At 38.2% G+C, this 22,010-nt stretch overlaps 1 protein-coding gene across 1 annotated transcript in view; it reads right to left on the bottom strand.

The window, feature by feature from the left end:
• Nucleotides 1–464: 464 nt before the first annotated feature.
• The window catches only part of LOC122064326 (glutamate receptor 2.9-like), a gene marked incomplete at its 5' end in the record, with an annotated part of 35,183 nt that continues 13,637 nt past the window's right edge, over nucleotides 465–22,010 (bottom strand). The window contains 6 exons of the mRNA XM_042628033.1: nucleotides 465–1,016; nucleotides 1,444–1,645; nucleotides 8,334–8,368; nucleotides 9,658–10,005; nucleotides 10,085–10,196; nucleotides 17,792–18,074. Of these exons, the coding sequence (XP_042483967.1) occupies nucleotides 465–1,016; nucleotides 1,444–1,645; nucleotides 8,334–8,368; nucleotides 9,658–10,005; nucleotides 10,085–10,196; nucleotides 17,792–18,074 (1,532 nt within the window). The remainder of the gene's footprint in view (nucleotides 1,017–1,443; nucleotides 1,646–8,333; nucleotides 8,369–9,657; nucleotides 10,006–10,084; nucleotides 10,197–17,791; nucleotides 18,075–22,010) is intronic.

Genomic DNA, 22,010 nt, shown 5'->3' with positions numbered 1-22,010 from the left:
ATCAGACTTTGAGATCTAACCACCACCTTTGTTGCTCCTTACCCTTCTCTCCCCCACTGCTTTCCCTTTATCTACCAAGGCCGCCTCTTTGTCAACATTGTGTACCCCCATACGAGCAACCTCCATTCTACTCAATGGAAAAGCACCTTATTGGAGGAGGTACGACCACCCCTTCCTGCCAGTCCTCCACGGTTACCCCCTAGGATCGCCCCAGTTCTCTTAGCACGGGTGACAACCCTCACTGCACCCTGAGAAGAAGGTGCTACAACACAGTTTTCCTATTGCACTACCAGACCAGGTGTGAGACCAACCTGGTTCAATTCCCCTTCCTTCAAAATTTTAGACTGGTCTGATTCTGAACCAGCCTCAGATCTAGAGTCAGAGCCGGATTGGTCCACCTCAGCACCAGAGGAAACCTCTTCATACTCAAAATCGGAGGATTCCATATTTGTTTCTTCCCTAACCTACACCTTCTCACCAAGAGAAGCTTCCTTAATTGATTCCTCCCCCACATGATCTAATCCCAAGTTACCCGAAGTGTGCAAAATGGACTGAGGATTTGTTTCAATTAAAATCTCTCCTTCCTCCACATTAGGTAACCGAGAAACGTCATTTATAGGAGTTGATACACCTGTCTCCCCTCTTTCAGCACTAGGAGAGATATGAGAGGCAATATTCAAATTCAAATTAGAATTTGAAATATTGTGATCATCTCTTTCCAAAAAAGGCATGGCTCGACCAGGTGAGTTACTCATTATCGAGTTGACTCTATCTTCTCCATACACTGGTCCTAGGATCCCAGTCTTGTCCAAAGTGTTCTGACGTTCATCATAGGCCTTCTTCTCTCGACAATCGTTCAGTTGGTGCCCCCTTTTTTTGCAAAAACCACATATACCTAATGAGTCCTTATAGATCAATTGTTGCTTGAAAAAAAATAAATTCGCAGTCCCAGGTTGCCTACGTTCCACTTGAATTTCTTCAGGCCTTGGGGCCGCCACCTCCATCTCCACCAAAACCTGAGCAAAATTTCTATGTATTACATTCCTGGTGCGTTGGTCAAGCCCAACTGGCCTCCCTACCGCCTTTGCTATGGTTAGTAATACCTTCTCGTGCCAATATTCCAGTGGTAGATCAGGGAAACACACCCAAACTAGGGCCTTATTGATCATTTTTTCATGTATGTTGAAGTCTGGATGCCATCTTTGAAACCTGAGAAACTGATTTCCTATCTTCATCGGACTTCATCTCCACATCAAAACCATATCTTCTTCCGATTCAAACTGAAAAATTGTGAAGCCCTTGCCCATGGGCACCATCTACCCTTAAGTCTCCACCTCTCATGAGCTTCTTTGCGAACATCATCCAAGGAAAGCAACCGAAAATTAAGCCGGCCAATCAGGGCAAACCGATACCTTTTTCGTATGCCTCTTGGGGGATGATCACCTTGGTGAAGTCTTCTGCATGAACTGGATCAGATAGATCATCCACCACTGACGGACTATTGCCCACTACATTAGCATATGATTTTGGAATAGGATTCTCAGGAGAAGCCCCTTTTTCAGATGCTTCAGTATCAGATCCAACTATGGAGGCAAAAGATTTATTCGCTTGCAAGGGGAGGATCCTTTCCCCCATCAGAAGTAGCCTGCTCCAAGGATGACGGAGGCTTCCAAAAGTCTATTAATCGGAGTTGCCTTCCTCGATCCGGCAGGAGGCCACCTCCAGGATCATCCTCTGTGTGCATGAGAGGGCCTTCAGACATGTTCAAACTCAATGTATTGACTACTTGTTTATTGGTTCGTGTTTATTGATGTATGAAAAACAGGTTTCTTCCATTATTTAAGCTTAGCCCGTGGGGGTCTGCACCCATTTCTTACCCGGGTGTGGAGGCACTACATTTAATCCTTTCTAGTTGTCTGATGGAACACATTTTTACTCAGGTATAAAATAAAGAAGAAAGTGCGCTATGAATCCTCAAAAAAATTACTATGAATATGAGACGTAAGATAGGTTAAATTTTTTGTGTTCAATATAAACTCTTAAGGCATTAGGTGCAAAGAACTCCTGAAGTATATGAAGACATCAAGGATTTTGAGTGACAGTGGAAGCGCATTCGTTATAATCTCAATACAAAAATTTTACAGCCTTAGGTTTTAATAAACACATTTAATATAAAAAGCAAGAATCAACGGCTACTTGGAATGCACTCCCAACATGTTTCTCCAAAGGAATGGAGTAGGAGCACTCAATCTGTTCCTCAAGAACCATATCCAATACCAAAAACACTTTTGTACTTGATGAAAAAAAGTCTCTTTTCTATATATATTTTTGCCCAAATTATATTATGCAACTTTTTTTTTTGTTCTAAAGCTTCTCATTTATAGAAAGGCTTAATTTAAAGATTCTATTTAGACAAACATGATCAAGCCACATGGTGTGATACTAAAAGATGGCCTTTAAGTTGTCCTTAATTTTAAATAAAAAAATTATAAGACAATACAAAGGGCATAACTGAAAAAACCCCAATAGTAAAAAGTTTCATTACACTTTACACTTTACCCCACACTATTAATACCTATAGTAGATCCTCGCATACATGGAATAAAAATATACCCCAGATTTTGATCAATCAAATTCCGACAACTCACTCACTTGGATGTTCACCATTTTAGAGTGCGAAAACCCTATTAATGTCACCACAATTCATGCATACACTCTACTTGAGCATCTAGATGTGTAATCATTCATGTCTATAGATATCACTATTGGATCACCACAACAACATAACATATACACGAAATGGTAAGTGCCACTCAAGTACAGGAAAAGTAATTATTAGAAATTCCAGTTCTGAAACTAAATTCCAGTTTTTTTGTGGAGAACATTGACTCGGATGCTCAGGATCGCCCGAGATATAGATTCCATTGAGAGTTTAATTTGTTCTTTCCTATTTTGATTTAGATTTTTTGTTTGCTAATGGTCATACAGAAGGTGGACTGCAATCTGAATTTATTTTCTTCTTTGGTCTTCTGATGTATTGCATTCATTCTTTTTAATAATATATTCTTTGCTGATCTTTAGCAAAAAAAAATAAACTATTTAAGGAATTCAATGGATAAATGTTCAGACAATTAAGTATCCACATTTATATTTATGTTCCAATCTCTATTGAGGTAATATACAATGTGGCAACCCTAAAACAGAGTGCCCAAATTTGTCTATAGTGAAGTACGTATAATGATAAAAGTGGGCGATTGTACATTATACAAAAAATTATAATAACCAAATAAAAAAAAAATCATAATAATTAATTTAATCAAATTACATTGGGTTAGATGTACACATACATCAAAATATCTATGAATGGTAATGTAACTAGTTTGTTCACATGCTATTCCTTTGGTTATTATGTTGGAAATTGAATGTCCTTGCCCTTCGTAATGATCTAGATTATTGCATGTACCTCCCTGAGCTAATTACTTGGGAGTCTTGATTGCTTGTTACCCCTTTGCCTACTTCAACAATGGCTTCATCCCTATGCTCAGCTCCCCTAGGTGTAAGTTCCATGGATTCAACTTCAGTTACAGGGGGCATGCCCTTGAGAGCTTCAATTTTTTTTGCTAAGAATCAGCAAATGTATTGTATTAATAAAGAATCTGAACTATAAAAGACCCTTGAGAACTTCTATACTATAAGTGATTTATGCCAAAGTGCCTGTTGCCAGTTGGTGTTGTACGCAACTTGGAGGCCGTGTGCTACTTAGTGAAAGGATTATAAAACCTAATATCATGGTGAGGAGACCTCCAAAGCTCTTCAAGGTGAGCTGGTTGGTTGATGTTGATAGAGAGCTTTTGCAATTTGTTTGATTTTCTAACCACCCTTTCTTAATTTTGTCAATTTCCCATTATCAGTAAGATTTAAGATTGCTATTGACATGTAAGAGACTAAAGGAGAGCCTTTAAGGAAGACTGAAAAAAATAAATGAATAAGAAATCATATATTTTAAATATGAGAGAAAATTTTCCATATCCATAGATGATGGTTTACCCACCATCCTAGGGTTCACAAATACCCATAGGGTTTTAGTATGATCCCAAACTATCCTCTCGATTCCCATTCACCATGGTCTTTGGGAAACTTGTTCCAAAAAAAAGTGTAATGCAAGGGGTTTTCACATGGGCAACTAGATCTACCATGGGCCCAAAGTCAATGGCTCACTTGTCAAGTTTTAGCTAATATATCTGACTTGATAATGAAAAAGAAAAGTGTTGACAGGTTCACGGACAAGAAAAATCTCGTACATCCTTGGTCCGTGAATCTACTTTCTCTATTCATTTAATAGATTCTAAATCTATGGACCAGGGGCGTACGAGATTGTTCTCATATGTGAACCTGATCTTGATTCATTTAGGACTCCTGAGATGTTTTTTTTTTTTTAGAGAGAGAGAGACTTACAAAGCCAAATCCTTCAGATGAGTAAACACGTCCGACGGTGGTGTATTGATTGCAATACAAAATGAGAAAGACTTGAATATAAGGAATTTCATCAAAAATGGAAGCAACACCTCCATTATCTGATCCAATAGATAAAGCAGAATGATATTCCTCTGGAATGCCATAATTCTTGAGCTTGGACTTGTCAAAGTGCAAGTTGTTTAGCAGGAACCCTTCCACGAACGATCCATCTTGGTATCCCACATAATATCCATTTCTCTTTATGTGGTTAATATATGTAATCGTGGGTTGCAACTGCTATGTTGTCAACATAGATGAGAGGTTAGTAGTGTAACTCTGTGTTAGGATTAGCACGAAGAACATCCATGCAAACAATACAACCTTAAATTGCATTAATATCCTATGAAGATATAATGGGCTGTTTGAGAATAAATTAAAGAAGTTTCTTTTAATGGTTGCAGGAGAGAAGATTGAGGGGTTCTCAACTGCAAAAAGGTGTTTGATTTTTCTGTTTCTCAAAATATTTTCAACAGTGTAGTCAAGTTCAAGACACGAGTAAAGGCACATCATTGTTGCAGCTCATGAGTGAAGACATGACGTTGGAGTTCCAAGTATACTTCATGCAGATGAGCTTCAGAAGGATGAAGGCAGTCCAGAACTGTGAGCTTCGCATAGCCAGATTGCATTCACCGTTTTTGGATAGCGAGAAGTTTCAATAATGAGTTGGGGTTGGGGTTGGGGTTGGGTTTGGTCATGTTAAAGTATCAAGTTTTTTACTTTTTGTCCCTTCCACTTGTTTTTAGAATCAGAAATAATAAGTCTGACTTGTTTCTCCATTCCTATTTCTAGCCACAGAAATAGTCATAAATTTCTTTTTCTATTTCGAAAAACAAGCGAAACGAAACAGAAAAATCAAATAGTTTTGGGGGTGTTTTTCCGTTTCTTAGCATACAAAATGGAAAAAACACATTTCTAGAAACAAAATCAAACATGCCCTAATTCTTGTCTATATTTTTTATGAATGAGTTTTAGACCCAGAATCTATTTCAAGAATGCATACCAAAAACATAGTCTAAATGAGAATAGCGAGAAGGTAGAGAGTGTATACATACGTTGTGCAAATACGAGTGTTAAGAAGGAGAACCAGATGCTTGTTTGTAATTGTAGTCCAGGTGAGGAGCCAAGGTTGGGATTCCTCTGATGTTCAAGAATCCACACCATGACCCCTATGCAGATGACACCTAATAGAGTCACCACCCAAAGACCAAAGCTTAAAGGTTATAAGAATGAAAAGAGCTCTTTATTTACATTATCTTTCACTGCCACCACCATTGTTACCCCAGATTCTGTATAAGGCAATGTGAAATCTACATACTTAGACCGATTTTCCAAAATCGATATATCCCCAACTGCTACACCAAAGTTCTGTTTGTTTCCATCAAACGTCCGTCAAACGTCGTTGATAACATTCTAGAAGGGTCTAATAACTAACTTTATACATAAGAGCAATCAAAGGGAGAGAGAGAACTGCTCTTGGATCCTGCCCCAAGCTATTAGAGCTCGATTTCTTTCTAGAGCTTCTATGACCCATATCAAACCTAGGTTCTCAAGAGGAAGAGGAACCTTAGACTGGGGAGAAAAATAGCAGCAAGGAGGGACTCTGGGAGGAGCCCCTGACTAGGGCTGCACACTACTCTGTGTGGGGACAATGGCCTCTCGCGGACAGATAACACTTGCCCATATTATACTATTATATTAAAGTACAAAGTGGTAAATTTTTCACTTTATAGTTTTACCCTTTCTTCTTTATCAGCTTTTCTCTCCATTCTTTTAAATTTTCTTAAATTTTCGATACCCTTTATATTTTTATATTTTTATATTTTTTATAATACTTAAATATTATCCATTTTTTTATTCCTTTAGGAATCTAATATCTATTGTCACGTCCCTTCTCTCATCTTCTCTCCTCCTTTCTTTGCTCTCTATCTCTTCTACTTTCTTTTTTGTTTTAAAATTCTTACCTCTATCTTTTTTTCGCTAGAAATTTGTGTATATTAATTATAAAAGAAAAAATAAATAATGTACAGCAAAAGAGGGAGGGAAGGAACCCACACCTCTCACATGGTCAAAAATGGATTGCACGAGTTCCACCTTCGGCATTGCCATCAGCAGAACAAGGCAAACACACTTAACAACCACAAAAGACACTTAAGACATGATAGGGCAGCCAAGGTTGACTAATCCAATCCACCTTCGGCATTGCCATCAGCAGGAAGAGAAGACCAGCAAAAGCACCCACAGAATGAAAAAAAAAAATAGCAGACATAATCAAAATATTCTGAATCTTGGCCGACGAGAAGCATCCATTTCCAACTCCATCCTGACCAGGGATGACCAAGACATCACTGGGGAAGAGACTTCTAGATGCACGGTGGTTTTTGAAAGAAAATCCGCTACCGAATTTACTTCCCGGAAGCAGTGAGAAATTTTCTACTCAATTGAGCTCAGATACTGGGAACAATTTAACCACCTTTGCCGAACAATCCACGGGACTTTCTTCTTAAGCAACAGGGTAACCACGGCCACTGAGTCACATTTGATCCACAACTTTGGGATCTCAAGGGACTTGGCAAGCTCGATACCTGACATGACCGCCAAAAACTCAGCCTCAAAATTTGTAAGAACCCCTAGGAAGAATCTGAAGTTTCCCACCACTTAAGCCTTATCATTGCGAAGCACTCCACCAGCCCCGGCCTTCCCTGGGTTTCCTAGGGAGCACCCATCTGTATTAACCTTCCACCAACCAGAAAGAGGGGGACACCAAAAAATTTCATAGATCTGCCTAGGGCGGCACTTGATACCAGAGATACCCAATCTTCTATAGCAAAGCAGATTTGAGATGGAGATTGAAGAGCCATGATGAACATAAGATTGAGAGATACCCTATCTCTCTACTCTCTATCCCTTCTACTTTCCTTGTTTTAAAACTCTCCCTCTCTCTCGGTTTCTCCTACTTTCTTTTTTCTTTATTTGAACATACTCTCTCTCTCTCTCTCTCTTCTACTTTCCTTTTTGTTTTAAAAACCTCTCCCTCTCTCTCAGTGTTTACTCCTTTCTTTTTTCTTTAGTTGCACATACATAGGATCAGTTCACATACACAGGCTCTCCTTCATACCTGGTTGCACACCCGTACTCCGAGACATAGGGGTGGAAAAAAGACCATCTTACCCTGATTATTTGCTTGTGTCTCTCCTGATTGGTTCTCGTGCTTACGCAGTGGCCATGTGGCACAGTCTCCTGTATATTTTAGATGTCTATATTTGTGCATATGGACATAAAGAAGGTGGATTTTTAGGGTTTCAAAGTTGTACTAGTGGCATTTTATCACCTTTTGTGTCTAGGTGTAGTGTCCGTATGACCAGGGAGTATTCATTTCTCCATTTTTTATTGGAAGGAGGGGGGGGGGGAGAGATTATCACACTGTTAGTACAATTTCTTCCAAAAAAAGGAAACAAAAGGGTAATTTCACTTTCATGGTTAGCTTAGTTTGGAATCTTCATTTTTGACCATATTTGGGTTGTATTAGATCAATTAGTTAATTCCATCTTTTTGCCACAATTACAATTCACATATATAGCCTATTTGTTTCTATTATTACGTACGATCAAATCCTCATTCAAATTCCCAAGATTACTCAATGAATATAAATATTAACAAAAAGGACATTACACTATCCTAGGCATGGGAATCGACCTCTCTTCACCAAAGACCCATGGGGGTGGAAGTTCAGAGATTCTATCTTGAATTTGCTTTGAGAGTTTCAATGGTGTCTGGAAGGAAATATATGGATTTAAGGATTCTCTAAAGATTTGACATACCTTGAATCTAACTCCATCTTCAAGTTCACTGCAAACTGGGAAATAAGGAATAGGGGTTTATTGATAATACAAAGTTACTGCAGTAGTTGGCGGTTTTTTTTTTTTCTTTGCTAATGATGGATATTCAGGCCTTCGGCCTAGCAATTCCCGTAGGCCCATAATGACCTCACAACCTTATGGATTGGGTCACACTGGGATTAGTGAAAGTAGTGATGAGCATTAAACACCCCCGTGTGAGTGGCTCCAAGGAGATAAGGGGAGTCGAACTTAATGTTGGTGTACGATGTCTTGTATTCCATCACAGTTTAATCCAGGGAGTATTGGTGTAGAAGCCTTGACATATAGGATGGTAGTCCCACTAGCTGGTTAGCTGGCTATGGGGGTTGCAAGGGGGCAGGAGGCCCCCTGTATAGCGGGGGTGTAGGGGGGTGCAACCTCCTGCTCGAATTATTTATTTGAGGGTTGTTTTGTAACTTTTGGATTAGGATTTTTCGCTATATATTTGTAGCGAGTGTTTCCTTCTCTGTAATGCAAGAAATACTGAGAGGTGTGAGGACGATCGTTGTAACCCTATTCTCCACTGATAGTGAAGTAGGATCTCATCTCACCGAGGGTGTATAAAATCTTGCCGAACCTCATAAACCTGTGTGCATTGTTTGTTCTTGTTTTTCCAGTCTTCTGCATCATTTTACGGTTGCATTTCTACACTCAAAACCACACGCTTCCTGAGGCGAAGGTTTTTTTACCCACTCGACTATCCCCCTAGGGCTAGTCAATGGTTTCTCATTTGCATAATTTTCAGGGGAATTATTCTTTTGATCAAGAGCACTTCTACTTTGGAGAGAGAGAGAGAGAGAGAGAGAGAGAATATCAGTGCTCTTAGTTTCATGGTATAAACCTTCACTAACATTAAATCATTAATGTATATGTCAATTACAAAATTATCCATTGATTACAAGGGCACTTGGCCTCTATGCAGCTCCACAAATAAAACAAAAAGAAGAAGAAGAGACCCTATCCCAACTAAATGGGTCAGTCACATGGATCCTTGCTGCTCCGTTGAGCTTGGTTCAAAGTCATCTCGACCAATAATCTCAGTAGAAAGTATTTTGGTACCTTGCCTCCAATTCACATTTGGTTATGTACTAAATGGGCTCTCTTGACCTTCCAAGGGAGTGACATTTCCTTCTGTATGGGAGGACCTGGTTGATTCCCACCCTTGTTCTATAGCAGAGGGACTTGTAGGTGGACTTGGGGCAATAGCTATTGGGGAAGCTTCAATGCTTAATGCAATTTCTGTCTTTTGTTTGTGATTTTTAGTTACTCTAGAATCATGAGAGAAAGGATCCATCTCATCATATTTTTTTGCCATTTCAACTATTCTTTTCAATGTAGAAGCATTAGCATCATCATGTTTGATAACAACCTCATTGCTGTGACAGAATCGAAGTAAGAGTATGAAGAGGGCTAGTAGAGAAGCAGCTCCAGTGATAATGAACACGCCCCCAAAACTATCTAATGTAAGACTATATGAAGAAACCTTTGTACCACTATCTGGACAATTGTCTTGCCCAAACCATGCTTGCTCAATCCTTGCCATTTTTCCTCCTTCTGTTACATTTAAGACCGCCCTTGAAACATTAGGTACCAGAGGGGATCCTCTTGGAAAAGCCTATCAGAAATACAAATAAAAGGATTTCAATTACACAAATACTTACACTGGGAGAGAGAGAGAGAGAGAGAGGACTTACGAAGCTGAATCCATCAGCCTTATAAGTAGGTCCTACCATGGTGCACTTATCACAATAGTTTGAAAGAAAGAGTTTCATGTAAGGGATCTCATCAAAAGCAGTAGCAATACCACTGATAAGCACAATAATGTGTGAAATCTTAGGGATATAAGTGTACATTTTGCCCCACTTTGGATAGTACTACTTTTATTTTTCTTGTTTTTTTAGTTTCCAAGTCTACAAGAGAAAGTGCTTAAAGTGAATCAAGTACCAGTCCTAAGGTGGGACCCAATCATTGGTACCATATCCTCTCTCCTTCAAAATCCTAAAGATTATTCTCTCTCCTTACCACCTCACAAGATCTTGAAGATGTTATGCAGAGATTCCTTTCTGATTTAATCAAGATTGTAAGATATTGGTGAATATTGTAAGGAATGAATAGAATTTGTTAATTTTGAAAACAGATTCTCTCTTTCCTCACACGATATCTCAGAGAATGAGGATTTTTTACCAAGATTTAATTTTATTTTACTTTCTTTCTTTTCTTAAAGAAGACTTGTAGAAGGAAGGAAGCAAGAAAAAAGCCCTATAAAAGCCCCTTCCTCCCCCCTCCTATATTATTATTCCCCTTAATTTATTTTCTAGTTTATGCTTAGTTTTCTTCTCTCTCTCCCTCTCTCACTCTCTTTAGTTTTAATTCTTCTTTATTTTTGCTTTAATCACTTTTGTAATAGTTTTTTATGTCAATTAATGCAAGCACTCTTTTATTCTTATTTAGCCTTTTATGTTTATGATTTATGCAATTGAGTTGTAATTTTTAAAAGTTATAGTTCTAGGCTTAGATCTAGGTGACAAGATCATGAGCCGTGGAGCAATTTTTTTTTTCAAGATTTGTTTTCTCTAGTACTAGAAATTTCAGATTTGGTTTATTCCAGATCTGGTTTATAGTACTGGTAGTATCTCAAATCACCCAAGCTTTCAAGTTCAAGCATTAATTCAAGTAAGTAGGCTCCTTTAGTAATCTTCTCTCCCCCCTCCCATTCCCTCTTCTGACTATTCTTTCTTTTTTAATTTAGGATTTTAATTTCAGTCGTTACATTATTGCTATCCCTTTCCCCCAAGGTTCATGGCTAGTGTATATATTGGCTTTGCCCCTCCTAGCCATAAAACCATCAATTTATTGCTTTTATTTTAATTGTCTTTAATTTCCTAAAGCCAAGTAGAGTAACCCTTATAAGAGTGACTCTCTAGTCAAGTAGGGAAGTTCATATTATGATGCATCCCTCGGGCTAAGTAGAGAAACCTACTTGTGAGTCTCGCTCTAGCTTTATCCCCTTTCTTTTACTTTATTTTTATTTCAGCATTTTCTTCCTTTATTTTTTTTTTAATTACGTGGGTTATTTATTTTTAGTTATTTATTTATTTAATTTTAATTACGTGGCTTACGTCTTTAAATTCTTAGATGACGAATGGTTAGGACGTTATATTAGATACATATGTTTAGGATGGTAGTTAGAATTAGATCACAACCATTAATAGGTTCACTTTCGCATTATTAAAAGAAAAAAATTAAAGTCGCTGCTCTCCCTGAGTTTGACCTATAGCTACACTGATCCATACGCTTACATTTACATTTAAAATCTCAAATAAGTTTTTGGCATCGTTGCCGGGGAGACAATTCTATATTAGTTTTTGCTTTCTTTTGGTAAATCGGAGTGTTTTTTTTGCTTTGTTTTCTTTTTTCTTTGATTGAATTCCTGAGAAGATCAACTTGTAGTAATAGTTGTATCAGTGGAGGTTGTCATGCCTCACAGTATAATAAAGACAGGTTTCACCCTGTAGTAGTACCTCAGGAATTGACCTAAGCAACCCCGGATCCCTGCCGGTAAGCTCCCAAAAATCCAAAAAAAAAAAAATCAAATAAGAAAAAAAAAAGAGATTTTCATCCCATTCTTTTGTGCTTGTCTTACTCTAGTTGTGGGTAGTTTTCTGTTGCATGAGTGTGTGGACTTGTGATTCTACCAATCGTTTAGTAAGAGTAACTATTTTAAGAATGGAAGAACAACCTAAGCCTACTTTAAAGGATAGATTCTACCTAGTCAAGGTAGCCCAACCTTCTTGCATTAGATTACCAGCTGCCACAGGAAACAATTATGAGCTTAAAACTCAATTCATCACTATGTTATCGCACTTCCATGGGCTATCCTCCGAAGATGCTTATTTGTTCCTGAAAGAATTTGAGGAGGTTTGTGTCCTCATTAAGATACAACAGCTCAGTGATGATGCTGTTAAACTTAGATGCATTACCTTTTCGCTCGCGGATGGAGCAAAAAGATGGTTATATGAGCTGCAAACTAATTCCATTACCATATGGGATCAGTTTACGGTAGCATTCTTAAGAAAATTTTTCTCTTACATAAAACAAACAAACTTAAGAGCGAGATCATGCAGTTCCGACAAAAACCTCAAGAGTCATTTTCTAGACTTATGTAAAGGTTCCAAGACCTTCTCCAAGAGTGTCCCCATCATGGGATTGACAAATGGCATCTTTGCCAAAAAATTATGAAGGGATAGACTACCATACCAAGCAGATGTTAGAGTCTATGTGTTCTACAGGCTTCACAACTTTTGCGGACGAAAACGAAGCTTGAAAATTTTTGGTTGACCTAGCTGAAAAGACAAGAGAATGGGAGTTTACTCAGGAAAGTGAGAGAACAATAGGAGGTAAAGGGTACTATGTTGATGGAATAGTAGCAAAAGAGGCCCATTTAGATAGCCTCATTAAGAGAATAGAAGCCCCTGTCCCTAAAGCACATGCCCCAGTCCACCAAGTCCAAAATCAGGTCTCTATGTGCAATTGGTGTCACTCCCCTAGACATGTAATGGAAGAATGCTCCAACAGTTCTGGGGGCAATGAAAGTGTTAATGCTCTTTACCCGAACAACCCGTTTAGCAACACTTACAATCCAGTGTGGAGAAATCACCCTAATTTTTCATGGAGCCAAGGGAATCAAGGAGGTCCATCCAACTTTCACAACCAAGGGCAGCCTATTCCCCAGAGGCCCAATTTTGCACCACTACCTAATTCTTTCCCTCGGCCTAATCTAGGTCTTCAGTCAAATTTTGCTAGGCCCCCTCTCCAAGCACCTTATCAACAACCCCCGGGGTTTACATCCACTAGAGAGGCGGCAAGAATTAGTGAGCTAGAGAAGAGCATGACCCTTCTCATGACAAGCTACAATAATGTGGAGAGGTAACTTACCCAACTTGTTACAATCTTGTATGAGAAGGAGAAAGGAAAATTACCTAATCAGCCAAAGCCGAATCCTAGACATCAGGTGCTGACTCCACAAGGGCTACCTGCTCCTCAGCTCAATGTTGTATAGAGTCAACAGCACCAAGAGCCCTCCAACCAGTGTAATGCAGTATATGCTCTACGGAATGGTTGAGAGTATCTACGGAATGGTACCACTCATTCTTCACCATCTGACCTTTCTGTTGATGCTCCAACTATCGAGGCAACTACTGTGCCTCCCATTCCAGGTTCGCCAGATGGACTTGAAGAGATTAAGGATGATTTGGTAGAAGCCATAAAAAGTGATTCTATTAATGAGAAAACTTCTGACAGTGTTTATGTTCCTCCTGTTCCCTATCCTAACCGTTTGATGAATAAGAAGAAGACATCTTCAATGAAAAAAATTTTAGAAGTCTTCCAGAAGGTAGAGGTAAATATTCCTCTTTTGGATGTCATAACTCAAATCCCAACCTATGCCAAAGTCCTCAAAGGCTTATGTACTCAGAAGCGTACCACAAGTGTGCCCAAAAAGGCGTTCTTGGCAGCTAATATCAGTTCAATGATTACACAACCTATAGCAGCCAAGTATAAGGATCCCGGGTGTCCCACCATCTCTTGTGTCATTTGCAACACTTATATTGATCATGCCTTACTTGACCTTGGTGCAAGTATGAACCTTCTACCTTATCATGTTTATCAACAACTTGGATTAGGAGATTTGAAAGCTATAGGGACCACTCTCTAGTTGGCCGACCATTCTGTCAAGATTCTGAAAGGGATGGTCGAAGATGTCCTACTTAAGGTAGGAGAATTTATTTTCCCAGTCGATTTTATTATTTTGGACACCAAACCCTTCACCACTAGGGATAAGATCCCTATCATTCTTGGAAGATCATTTCTGGCTACTAGCAATGCCTTAATCAATTGCCGGAATAGTTTACTAAGGATATCTTTTGGCAACCACACTATGGAGTTCAACATGTATAAGTTGGGCAAGCAATCCATAATTTCTTCTGATGATATTGATGAAGAGGTCAATATGCTTGAGAATTTTTCTGATGATATTGTTAAAACTTTTGACATTGACTTTGATTCAAAATTCCAAGAGTGTATGGAAGAATTAGAGGATGATACTGTAGATTTCTTCTCTGATGTTTGGAGCCTTCATATGCCCATAGAGCCCATTGGTCCTCTATCAAATTCTCTTCCTAAACCCTCAATTGTTGAGCCCCCTAAGCTTGATTTGAAAGAGTTTCCCTCTAACTTAAGGTATGCCTTCTTAGGAGAAGATCAAACTCTACCAGTTATTATCGCCTCAGATTTAACTTCAAGTCAAGAGGGAGAGTTGATCAAAGTTTTAAAAGAAAATAAAGAAGCCTTAGGTTGGACCATGGCAGACATTATAGGAATTTGCCCCTTAATCGTTCAACATCATATTCACCTCATGGGGGATTCAAAACCTTCTAAGGAACCACAAAGAAGGGCTAATCCTATGATGCAAGAAGCTATCAAGAAAGAGATCCTAAAGTGCTTGGATCATGGTATCATCTACCCTATTTCTGATAGCTAGTGGGTAAGTCCAGTGCATGTGGTGCCAAAGAGGTTAGGGGTCACAGTAGTCTAAAATACTGAAAATGAGTTGATCCCTACCCATGTCCAAACAGGATGGCGTGTGTGCATTGACTACAGGAAGTTAAATGCAGCAACTTGGAAAGGCCACTTTCCTTTGCCTTTCATTAATCAAATGTTAGAGTGGTTAGCCAGACATGAGTATTATTGTTTCCTTAATGGTTATTTCGGCTATAACCAAATTCTCATTGCCTTAGATGGCCAACACAAAACCGCCTTTACATGCACCTATGGAACCTTTGCTTATTGGCGTATGCCTTTTGGGCTTTGTAATGCCCCTGTCACGTTCCAAAGATGCATGATGACCATTTTCTCTGATATGGTGGAGCATTTTTTAGAAGTATTTATGGATGATTTTTCTATTCATGGCTCCTCATTTTCTAATTGTTTGCATCATCTTTCTTTAGTACTCAAACGATGCAAAGCGACTAATTTAGTCTTCAATTGGGAGAAATGTCATTTCATGGTCACACAGGGCATTGTGTTGGGTCATGTCATTTTTAAAGAAGGGATCAAGGTCGATAGAGCTAAGGTGGACTTAATTTCTAATTTACCACCTCCCAAGTCAGTTAAGGACGTTCGTTCCTTCTTAGGTCATGCATGGTTCTATCATCGGTTCATCAAGAACTTCAGTCACATGGTTAGACCTCTCACCAATCTTTTGGCTAAAGAGCAACCTTTCGAATTTTCTAGTGAATGCCTCATGTGCTTTGAACAATTGAAGAAGGTGTTGACTACAACCCCCATTATTCAAGCTCTCTTATGGGGCAGTCTTAGGGTAGAGAGTTGATAAACTTTCTCATGTTATCTATTATGCCAGTAGAACTCTCAATGATGCACAGCTGAACTACACCACAATTGAAAAAGAATTTTTAGCTGTTGTATTTGCATTAGAAAAGTTTTGTGCATATCTGATAGGTTCTCATGTAATTATTTACACTGACCATGCAACTATCAGATACCTTATTCAGAAAAAGGATGCCAAAGCATGTCTTATCAGATGGGATTTGCTTTTATAGGAATTTGACTTAGAAATTAAGGACAAGAAAGGCAATGAAAATTTGGTTGTAGACCATTTGTCCCGGTTACCCAATTCTTTGACTGTGAATACTCCAATTAAAGAGTATTTTCCCTATAAGCAACTCTTTGCAGCATCTAGTGAACCTTGGTTTGCAGATATTGTAAATTTTTTAGTTACAAACAAGACTCCGGACAATGGGTCTTCCCAAGAGAAGTACCGTTTTCATTCACAGGTTAAGTATTTCTTTTGGTATGATCCTTACCATTTAAAATTATGCCTTGACCAAATTATCTGGAGATGTATCCCTGATCATGAGCACCATTCTATTCTTTCCTTTTGCCATGATCAGGCTTGCGGTAGCCATTTTGGGCCTACTAAGACTGCAGCCAAGGTATTGTAATGTGGATTTTATTGGACCCAGTCTCTTCAAAGACGCATTTTCTTATTGTAAGGCTTGTCCTTCTTGTCAGTTTTTAGGAAAAATCAGTAGAAGGAACATGATGCCTCTCAACCCAATCCTCGTGGTTGAGGTTTTTGATATTTGGGGAATAGATTTTATGGGCCCTTTCCCTAAGTCATGTGGATATGAATATATTTTGTTGGATGTGGACTATGTGTCCAAATGGATTGAGGCTCATGCTTGTAAGACCAATGACCATAAGGTGATCATTCAATCCTTAAGGGAAAATATTTTTTCCTGATTTGGTACCCCTAGAGCTATCATTAGTGATAGGGGAAAGTACTTTTATAATAAGCCTTTTGAGGCCTTAGTGAAGAAGTAAGGGATTACCCACAGGTTGGCTACTCCATACCACCCCCAAACCAATGGGCAGGTAGAAGTATCCAACAGACAGATCAAGCAAATTCTAGAGAAGACAATTAACCCAAATCGAAAGGATTGGTCTAATCGTCTAATGGATGCTTTGTGGGCATATAGGACTGCTTACAAGACCATACTTGGTCAATCCCCATACCGTTTGGTATACGGGAAAGCCTGCCACCTTCCTATTGAGTTAGAACATCGTGCCTTTTGGGCGATTAAAAAATTTAATGCAAAATGATAGTACAAAAATTTTCAAGGAAAAGACTAAAGTTTTTCATAATAGGCACCTTGTTAGGAAATCTTTTATGCCTGGTGATAAAGTTTTGTTGTACAATTCTAGATTGCATATCTTTCCAGGAAAACTTAGTTCTCGGTGGGAAGGTCCTTACCTTGTGCAAACAGTATTCCCCCATGGTGCCGTAGAGGTTATGAATTCATCCACTCGGGAAATTTTTAAAGTTAATGGGCACCGTTTGAAGCCATTTCTTGAGTTACCTTCAATGCATGATGCAGAGGTTATGATTCTCCATGAGCCTCTTTATGATGATATTTGATTCCATTTGATAATTTCCTCTCCTTTGTCCTTCTTGTTCTATTGTCTTATCATTTTTTTTTTCTTTTTTTGCATTGAGGATATTGCACAATTTAAGTATGGGGGAGGGTTTGACTGTTTAGAACTTGAAGTTACTTTTAAGAATTTTCCAGTGCTTTATACACACCCTAAAAAAAAAAAAAAAAAAAAAGGAAATTGAGATCTAGGACCCATCTTGGTACTATCATCCCTATTGGGAGGATGATAATGAATATATGTCTTGAAGTAGGACCTCACTTAAATGATTTAGAGATACTTGTCTTAAGGTGTAGGACCACTTGTTAGTTGGTGTCCTTGTTCTTAGGTTAGGAGTTGAGACCATATTCTTGGCATGGTATAAAAATATATGATATGGATATGCAAAGAACAGCTTCCTTCCATTACCATAATCAGTGGACTCATATATCAGTACAGCTTCCTTCCATCCGAAGGATTGGAAAATGGAAGCAATTGCTTTTACCTGAGAGGAGTCACTAAGGGAAGCCCTGACAAAATAAGGAGTTTGAGCTGAAGAAAGAGAAGGACTAGTTGCAGAGAAAGATATAATGGGCACCTGAGCTTCGTCTCCAAGATCAATCATAAAGTTGGCCTGAGATGATGTTTCTGGCCCAATAATTGCTTGTACTTCTATGTTCTTTAGTAGATCAAGAGCTGCATTAAATAAAGAACTTCATTTATCTGTCTCTTGATTTCTAACTTGTGCACTCACAAAGTACATTTGCCCTCATCATAATACACGACGAGGCAAAAGAACTGCTGCATTTTTTCATTATCACACCTTACATTGGAGAAGTGATGGAATAGATTCAAGCAGCATGAACAGAGTGTTTTGAAAGTCTTTTATATTGTAACGCATCAATCTCTATGAGATTGTGTTAGAAAATAACAACACAGCAGTACAACGATTTGTAAAAGAAAAACTAAAAAGAGCTCATACGCATACACAACACAAAGATTTAAGTGGTCCACCCAAAATAGGCTACATCCACGGCGAGCGATAACCAAATCTTCTACTATTCTGATGAAGAAATTACAATACTTTGATTCCATTACATATAGATCATATGATAACTCAAATGATGTGTAGGAAGTAAAATAAGGAGCAATTTTGTTCTGGCTTCGTGGAAAATCTCTTTTTCTATGTCATTCAATACATAAATAGAACCTATCATATGATAAACAATCGAAATCCCCTCACGAAACTAAAATTCACCATAGCATAAGGGGAAAGCAAAAAAATAGACAAATCAACCACTAGAGGAGGAAGAAAGAGGAAGAGCATGGACCACACTGTTCTTGGAATCCCTGGTGTGGAGAACCAGTCTTGTTTTGTAGAAACTGTGAGTTTCATAGAAATCATACAAAGCCATGGAGATGCAGCTCAACCCAATTCTCCCAACCATTTTATTGAAATCAAGAACAACCCCAACATTGAAGGGAATGGTTGTATTTTGAGCCAATACAGCAATTTGATTGTCAATGAAGAGATGACTCAGAGAGAATATTAAGATGATCAAAGGCAAAACAACTTGGATTGATGAGTACTTCATCTCTAACCTCAAAAGGGCAAGTGTTAATGAACTTTGATCTTGAGCTCAATAGGCAATGCAATAAAAAGAAGAAAGAATTTGGTTGGACTAGTAGAGATAAAATTATTGGAATATAAACAGTAGCCAAAGGAAAAATTGGTTAAGACACGTCTGACTTCGTTGAGTTGGAAATTCTTACTGACAAAACTATAGACAACATGCATGCATGGTCCACAACTGATTGATTCATTTGACAGGTAGGGCCCCATGGGCTCTTTCTATAGTAATTTTCCATGCGGGGCCCAATGGAAACTAAGAAAATAGAGGGAGTAGCATAGCTAAGTGATGTTGATTTTCTTTGCTTCTTTGATTAATCCAAGTTTCTTAACGGTAAGGATTAGACCAGTCATGCATGGTTACTGATTTAAACAATTAATAAACTAATGCAACTATGCAAACTGCCCAATTGACTATTAAGCTCAATAGGTCATATTTCCTTCAGTTTTACTCCTATCTGAACATGGTTAGTAGATGGGTTTCTTGGGCATTCTAAAGCTGTGGAAGTCCCATCTATATCAGATGAACTAGTTGCATGATGGACTTGCATAATTAGTAAAGGTCACCGAGATGGTTTTGATGCAGAAATCTGATTGTTGGCTTTAGAAAATAAACCTACAAGAAAAGGAGTTGGAAGCATGCTCTGGCCAAGGGGCTCCAATGCTTAAGTTTTCAGAAAATAAATAAATTATTAGAGCAGTGGAGAGTGTGTGAGAGCGAGAGAGTGACCTGTCATTTCTTAGTCTTCCTTTTCCCTTTTATAAGATAGGTGTCATGAAAACCTAATCCTCATAAAGAAACACCCTATTTGCCCCTGTAGGTAGGTACTTTTGAGTTGGAGAGTCCCTTAGTTTATGATTATTTGCCATGTGTCCCACACCTATTGGTGAGATGATTTTATGGAGTATCATGATTGATGCAAGCCTAGGCATCATAACTGAAAAGGTCGAAACAGCCCAATGCAACCACCCCAAGTTGTTATGGAGATCAGCTTATATTAAGGCCATAAGGAGAAGCAGAAAACCTAGCCCAACCACCATGATGGAGTTCAGGTAACCCAACTTGTTCATATACTTGGGTGCCTAAGTGCTTAACTATCAAGAAAATAAAACAAAATGAAAAATGGAAGGATTCTTGAAGCTTCTTAATAGTAAATAAGGAATGAGAACACTTCCCCTACCAAGTTAATTCTTAGGTTATTTTTAAATTCAGTCTATTTCTGAATTTTTAGAAATATGCTTAGATGATGACAGGGGCAGTTAATTTCCAAGCTTGGAAAGTGATCTGTTTTGAATATGGGAAGTCGTTGTCTTTGGGATCTTGCTACGAAGCACACAAGTCTCGTCCAGCCTTGGCAGTCCCTGGTTCAAGGTTTTGGCTGCAACTCTTTTCCTTGTTTTTCTTTATCTTAATAGCAACCATTGTCCTTTTTAGCAAAAAAAATAATAGCAACCATTGTGTCAAGGAAACCCCCTTCCATCGATTAGGCCATTAGGGTATCTTGACTAGGTTTTGTCTCAATTGTTTTTGGTATTCGATTTCATCCATTAGATTAACATATTTAAGGCATGAGATTTAGAATTTCTTTTAGCCTTTTCTCCACCTATTTATATGTAATTTGTTTTGGAATTACTTTGTGAATGAATGAACTAGAATTTTCTTTGACACACTTTAAGCTCAGAGAGTTTCACAACAGTGTTCACCCAAAAAAAAAAAAAAAATTTCACTACAGTATTGAAAAACTGTATTTTTCCTTCGTTTTTTTTTCATCTTTGTTTGTTTGTTTGTTTGTTTGTTTTTTTTTTTTTTTTTTTTTTTTTTTTTTTTTTTTTTTTTTTTTTTCATATTGCATGGTTGCACACTTGGAGGAGTGTGTTTGATTTTCGCGATCTATAGCTTCCAACGAAGCTGCATCAATTATAGATGTTCTGTGTATATCTTTCTTAAGGTGCACACTTGATCCAACGGTAAGGTACTGCCCCTCCCACCTCGCACATGCGGGAACCTAGTGAACCGAGTACGCCTTTTCTTTTTGTATATCTTTCCCATTGAGAGTTAAACATGTACGTATTGTTCGGAAGAACCAGAGATAGAAACAGTTGGTTGATCATAATTATCATGATAGACAGAATCTTGTGGACAGCAGAGAATGAAGATTTTATCATACTGAAGTAATGCAAGTCAAGATGACAACTTCGGTTGTCTTAAGTTAATGGAAAGCAACAAAAGAGGCATTTACTATCAGAAAGTGATGGAGAAAGGAGATTCCAACTAAAGTTGTGATACATGTAGGATCTTTAAGAAGGATCTTAGATATTTCAAAATGGAAAACAAGGTAGGTGGGGCTAGTATTAGCAGAGCTAACATATAACAAGTGATGTGAAAGGAGAAACGGCACAGTTGGTTGCTTGACAAGACTAAGTCCAACCTGGATAACAGGGAGAGGGTATATCTAGGCTAATTTGTGAGGTGTGAAGTCTTTCCTTTCCTCTCAAGCCAGTAACGAGAAAAAGTTTGAGGTAAAAAGATAATAATAATAAAAAAATAAAAAAAAATAATAATAATAATAAAACGCTATATGGTTATGCCTTCCTATGCCCTCCCCCCACACCGCATTGGTCCCATTCTGGTGCATGACCATGCAACCAGGTAACGATTGAAATCATTAAGAAAATGATTGAGTAGACAATCTAGTTATTAATAATTTTTTGCTAAAGATTCAATAGTATGACATGGTTGAGTAATGCCAATTTGAAGAAATGAAGTATTTATGGGATTTGTATTCTTTGCAAAATGCCGACTTGGTCAAGAAGTAGTGAGTCCCACATATGGGAGGAATAGCTCATAGCAAACTAAGCTTTCCTGGTTTATAACTTCAATCTTGATGGACGTCAATCATGCATAGATTTTTTTTAGTTCTTTTACTTGCATTTATTAAAAGAGGAGAAAGAATTGGTACTGTGGCCCTTATTCCAATATGGACTAAAGGATAGGTGCATAT

The sequence above is a fragment of the Macadamia integrifolia genome, unplaced genomic scaffold (genome assembly GCF_013358625.1).
Source record: "Macadamia integrifolia cultivar HAES 741 unplaced genomic scaffold, SCU_Mint_v3 scaffold1607, whole genome shotgun sequence".
Taxonomy (NCBI): Eukaryota; Viridiplantae; Streptophyta; class Magnoliopsida; order Proteales; family Proteaceae; genus Macadamia; species Macadamia integrifolia.
The sequence above is the reverse complement of the archived record's forward strand: the minus strand, read 5'-3'. Positions and strand labels throughout refer to the sequence as shown.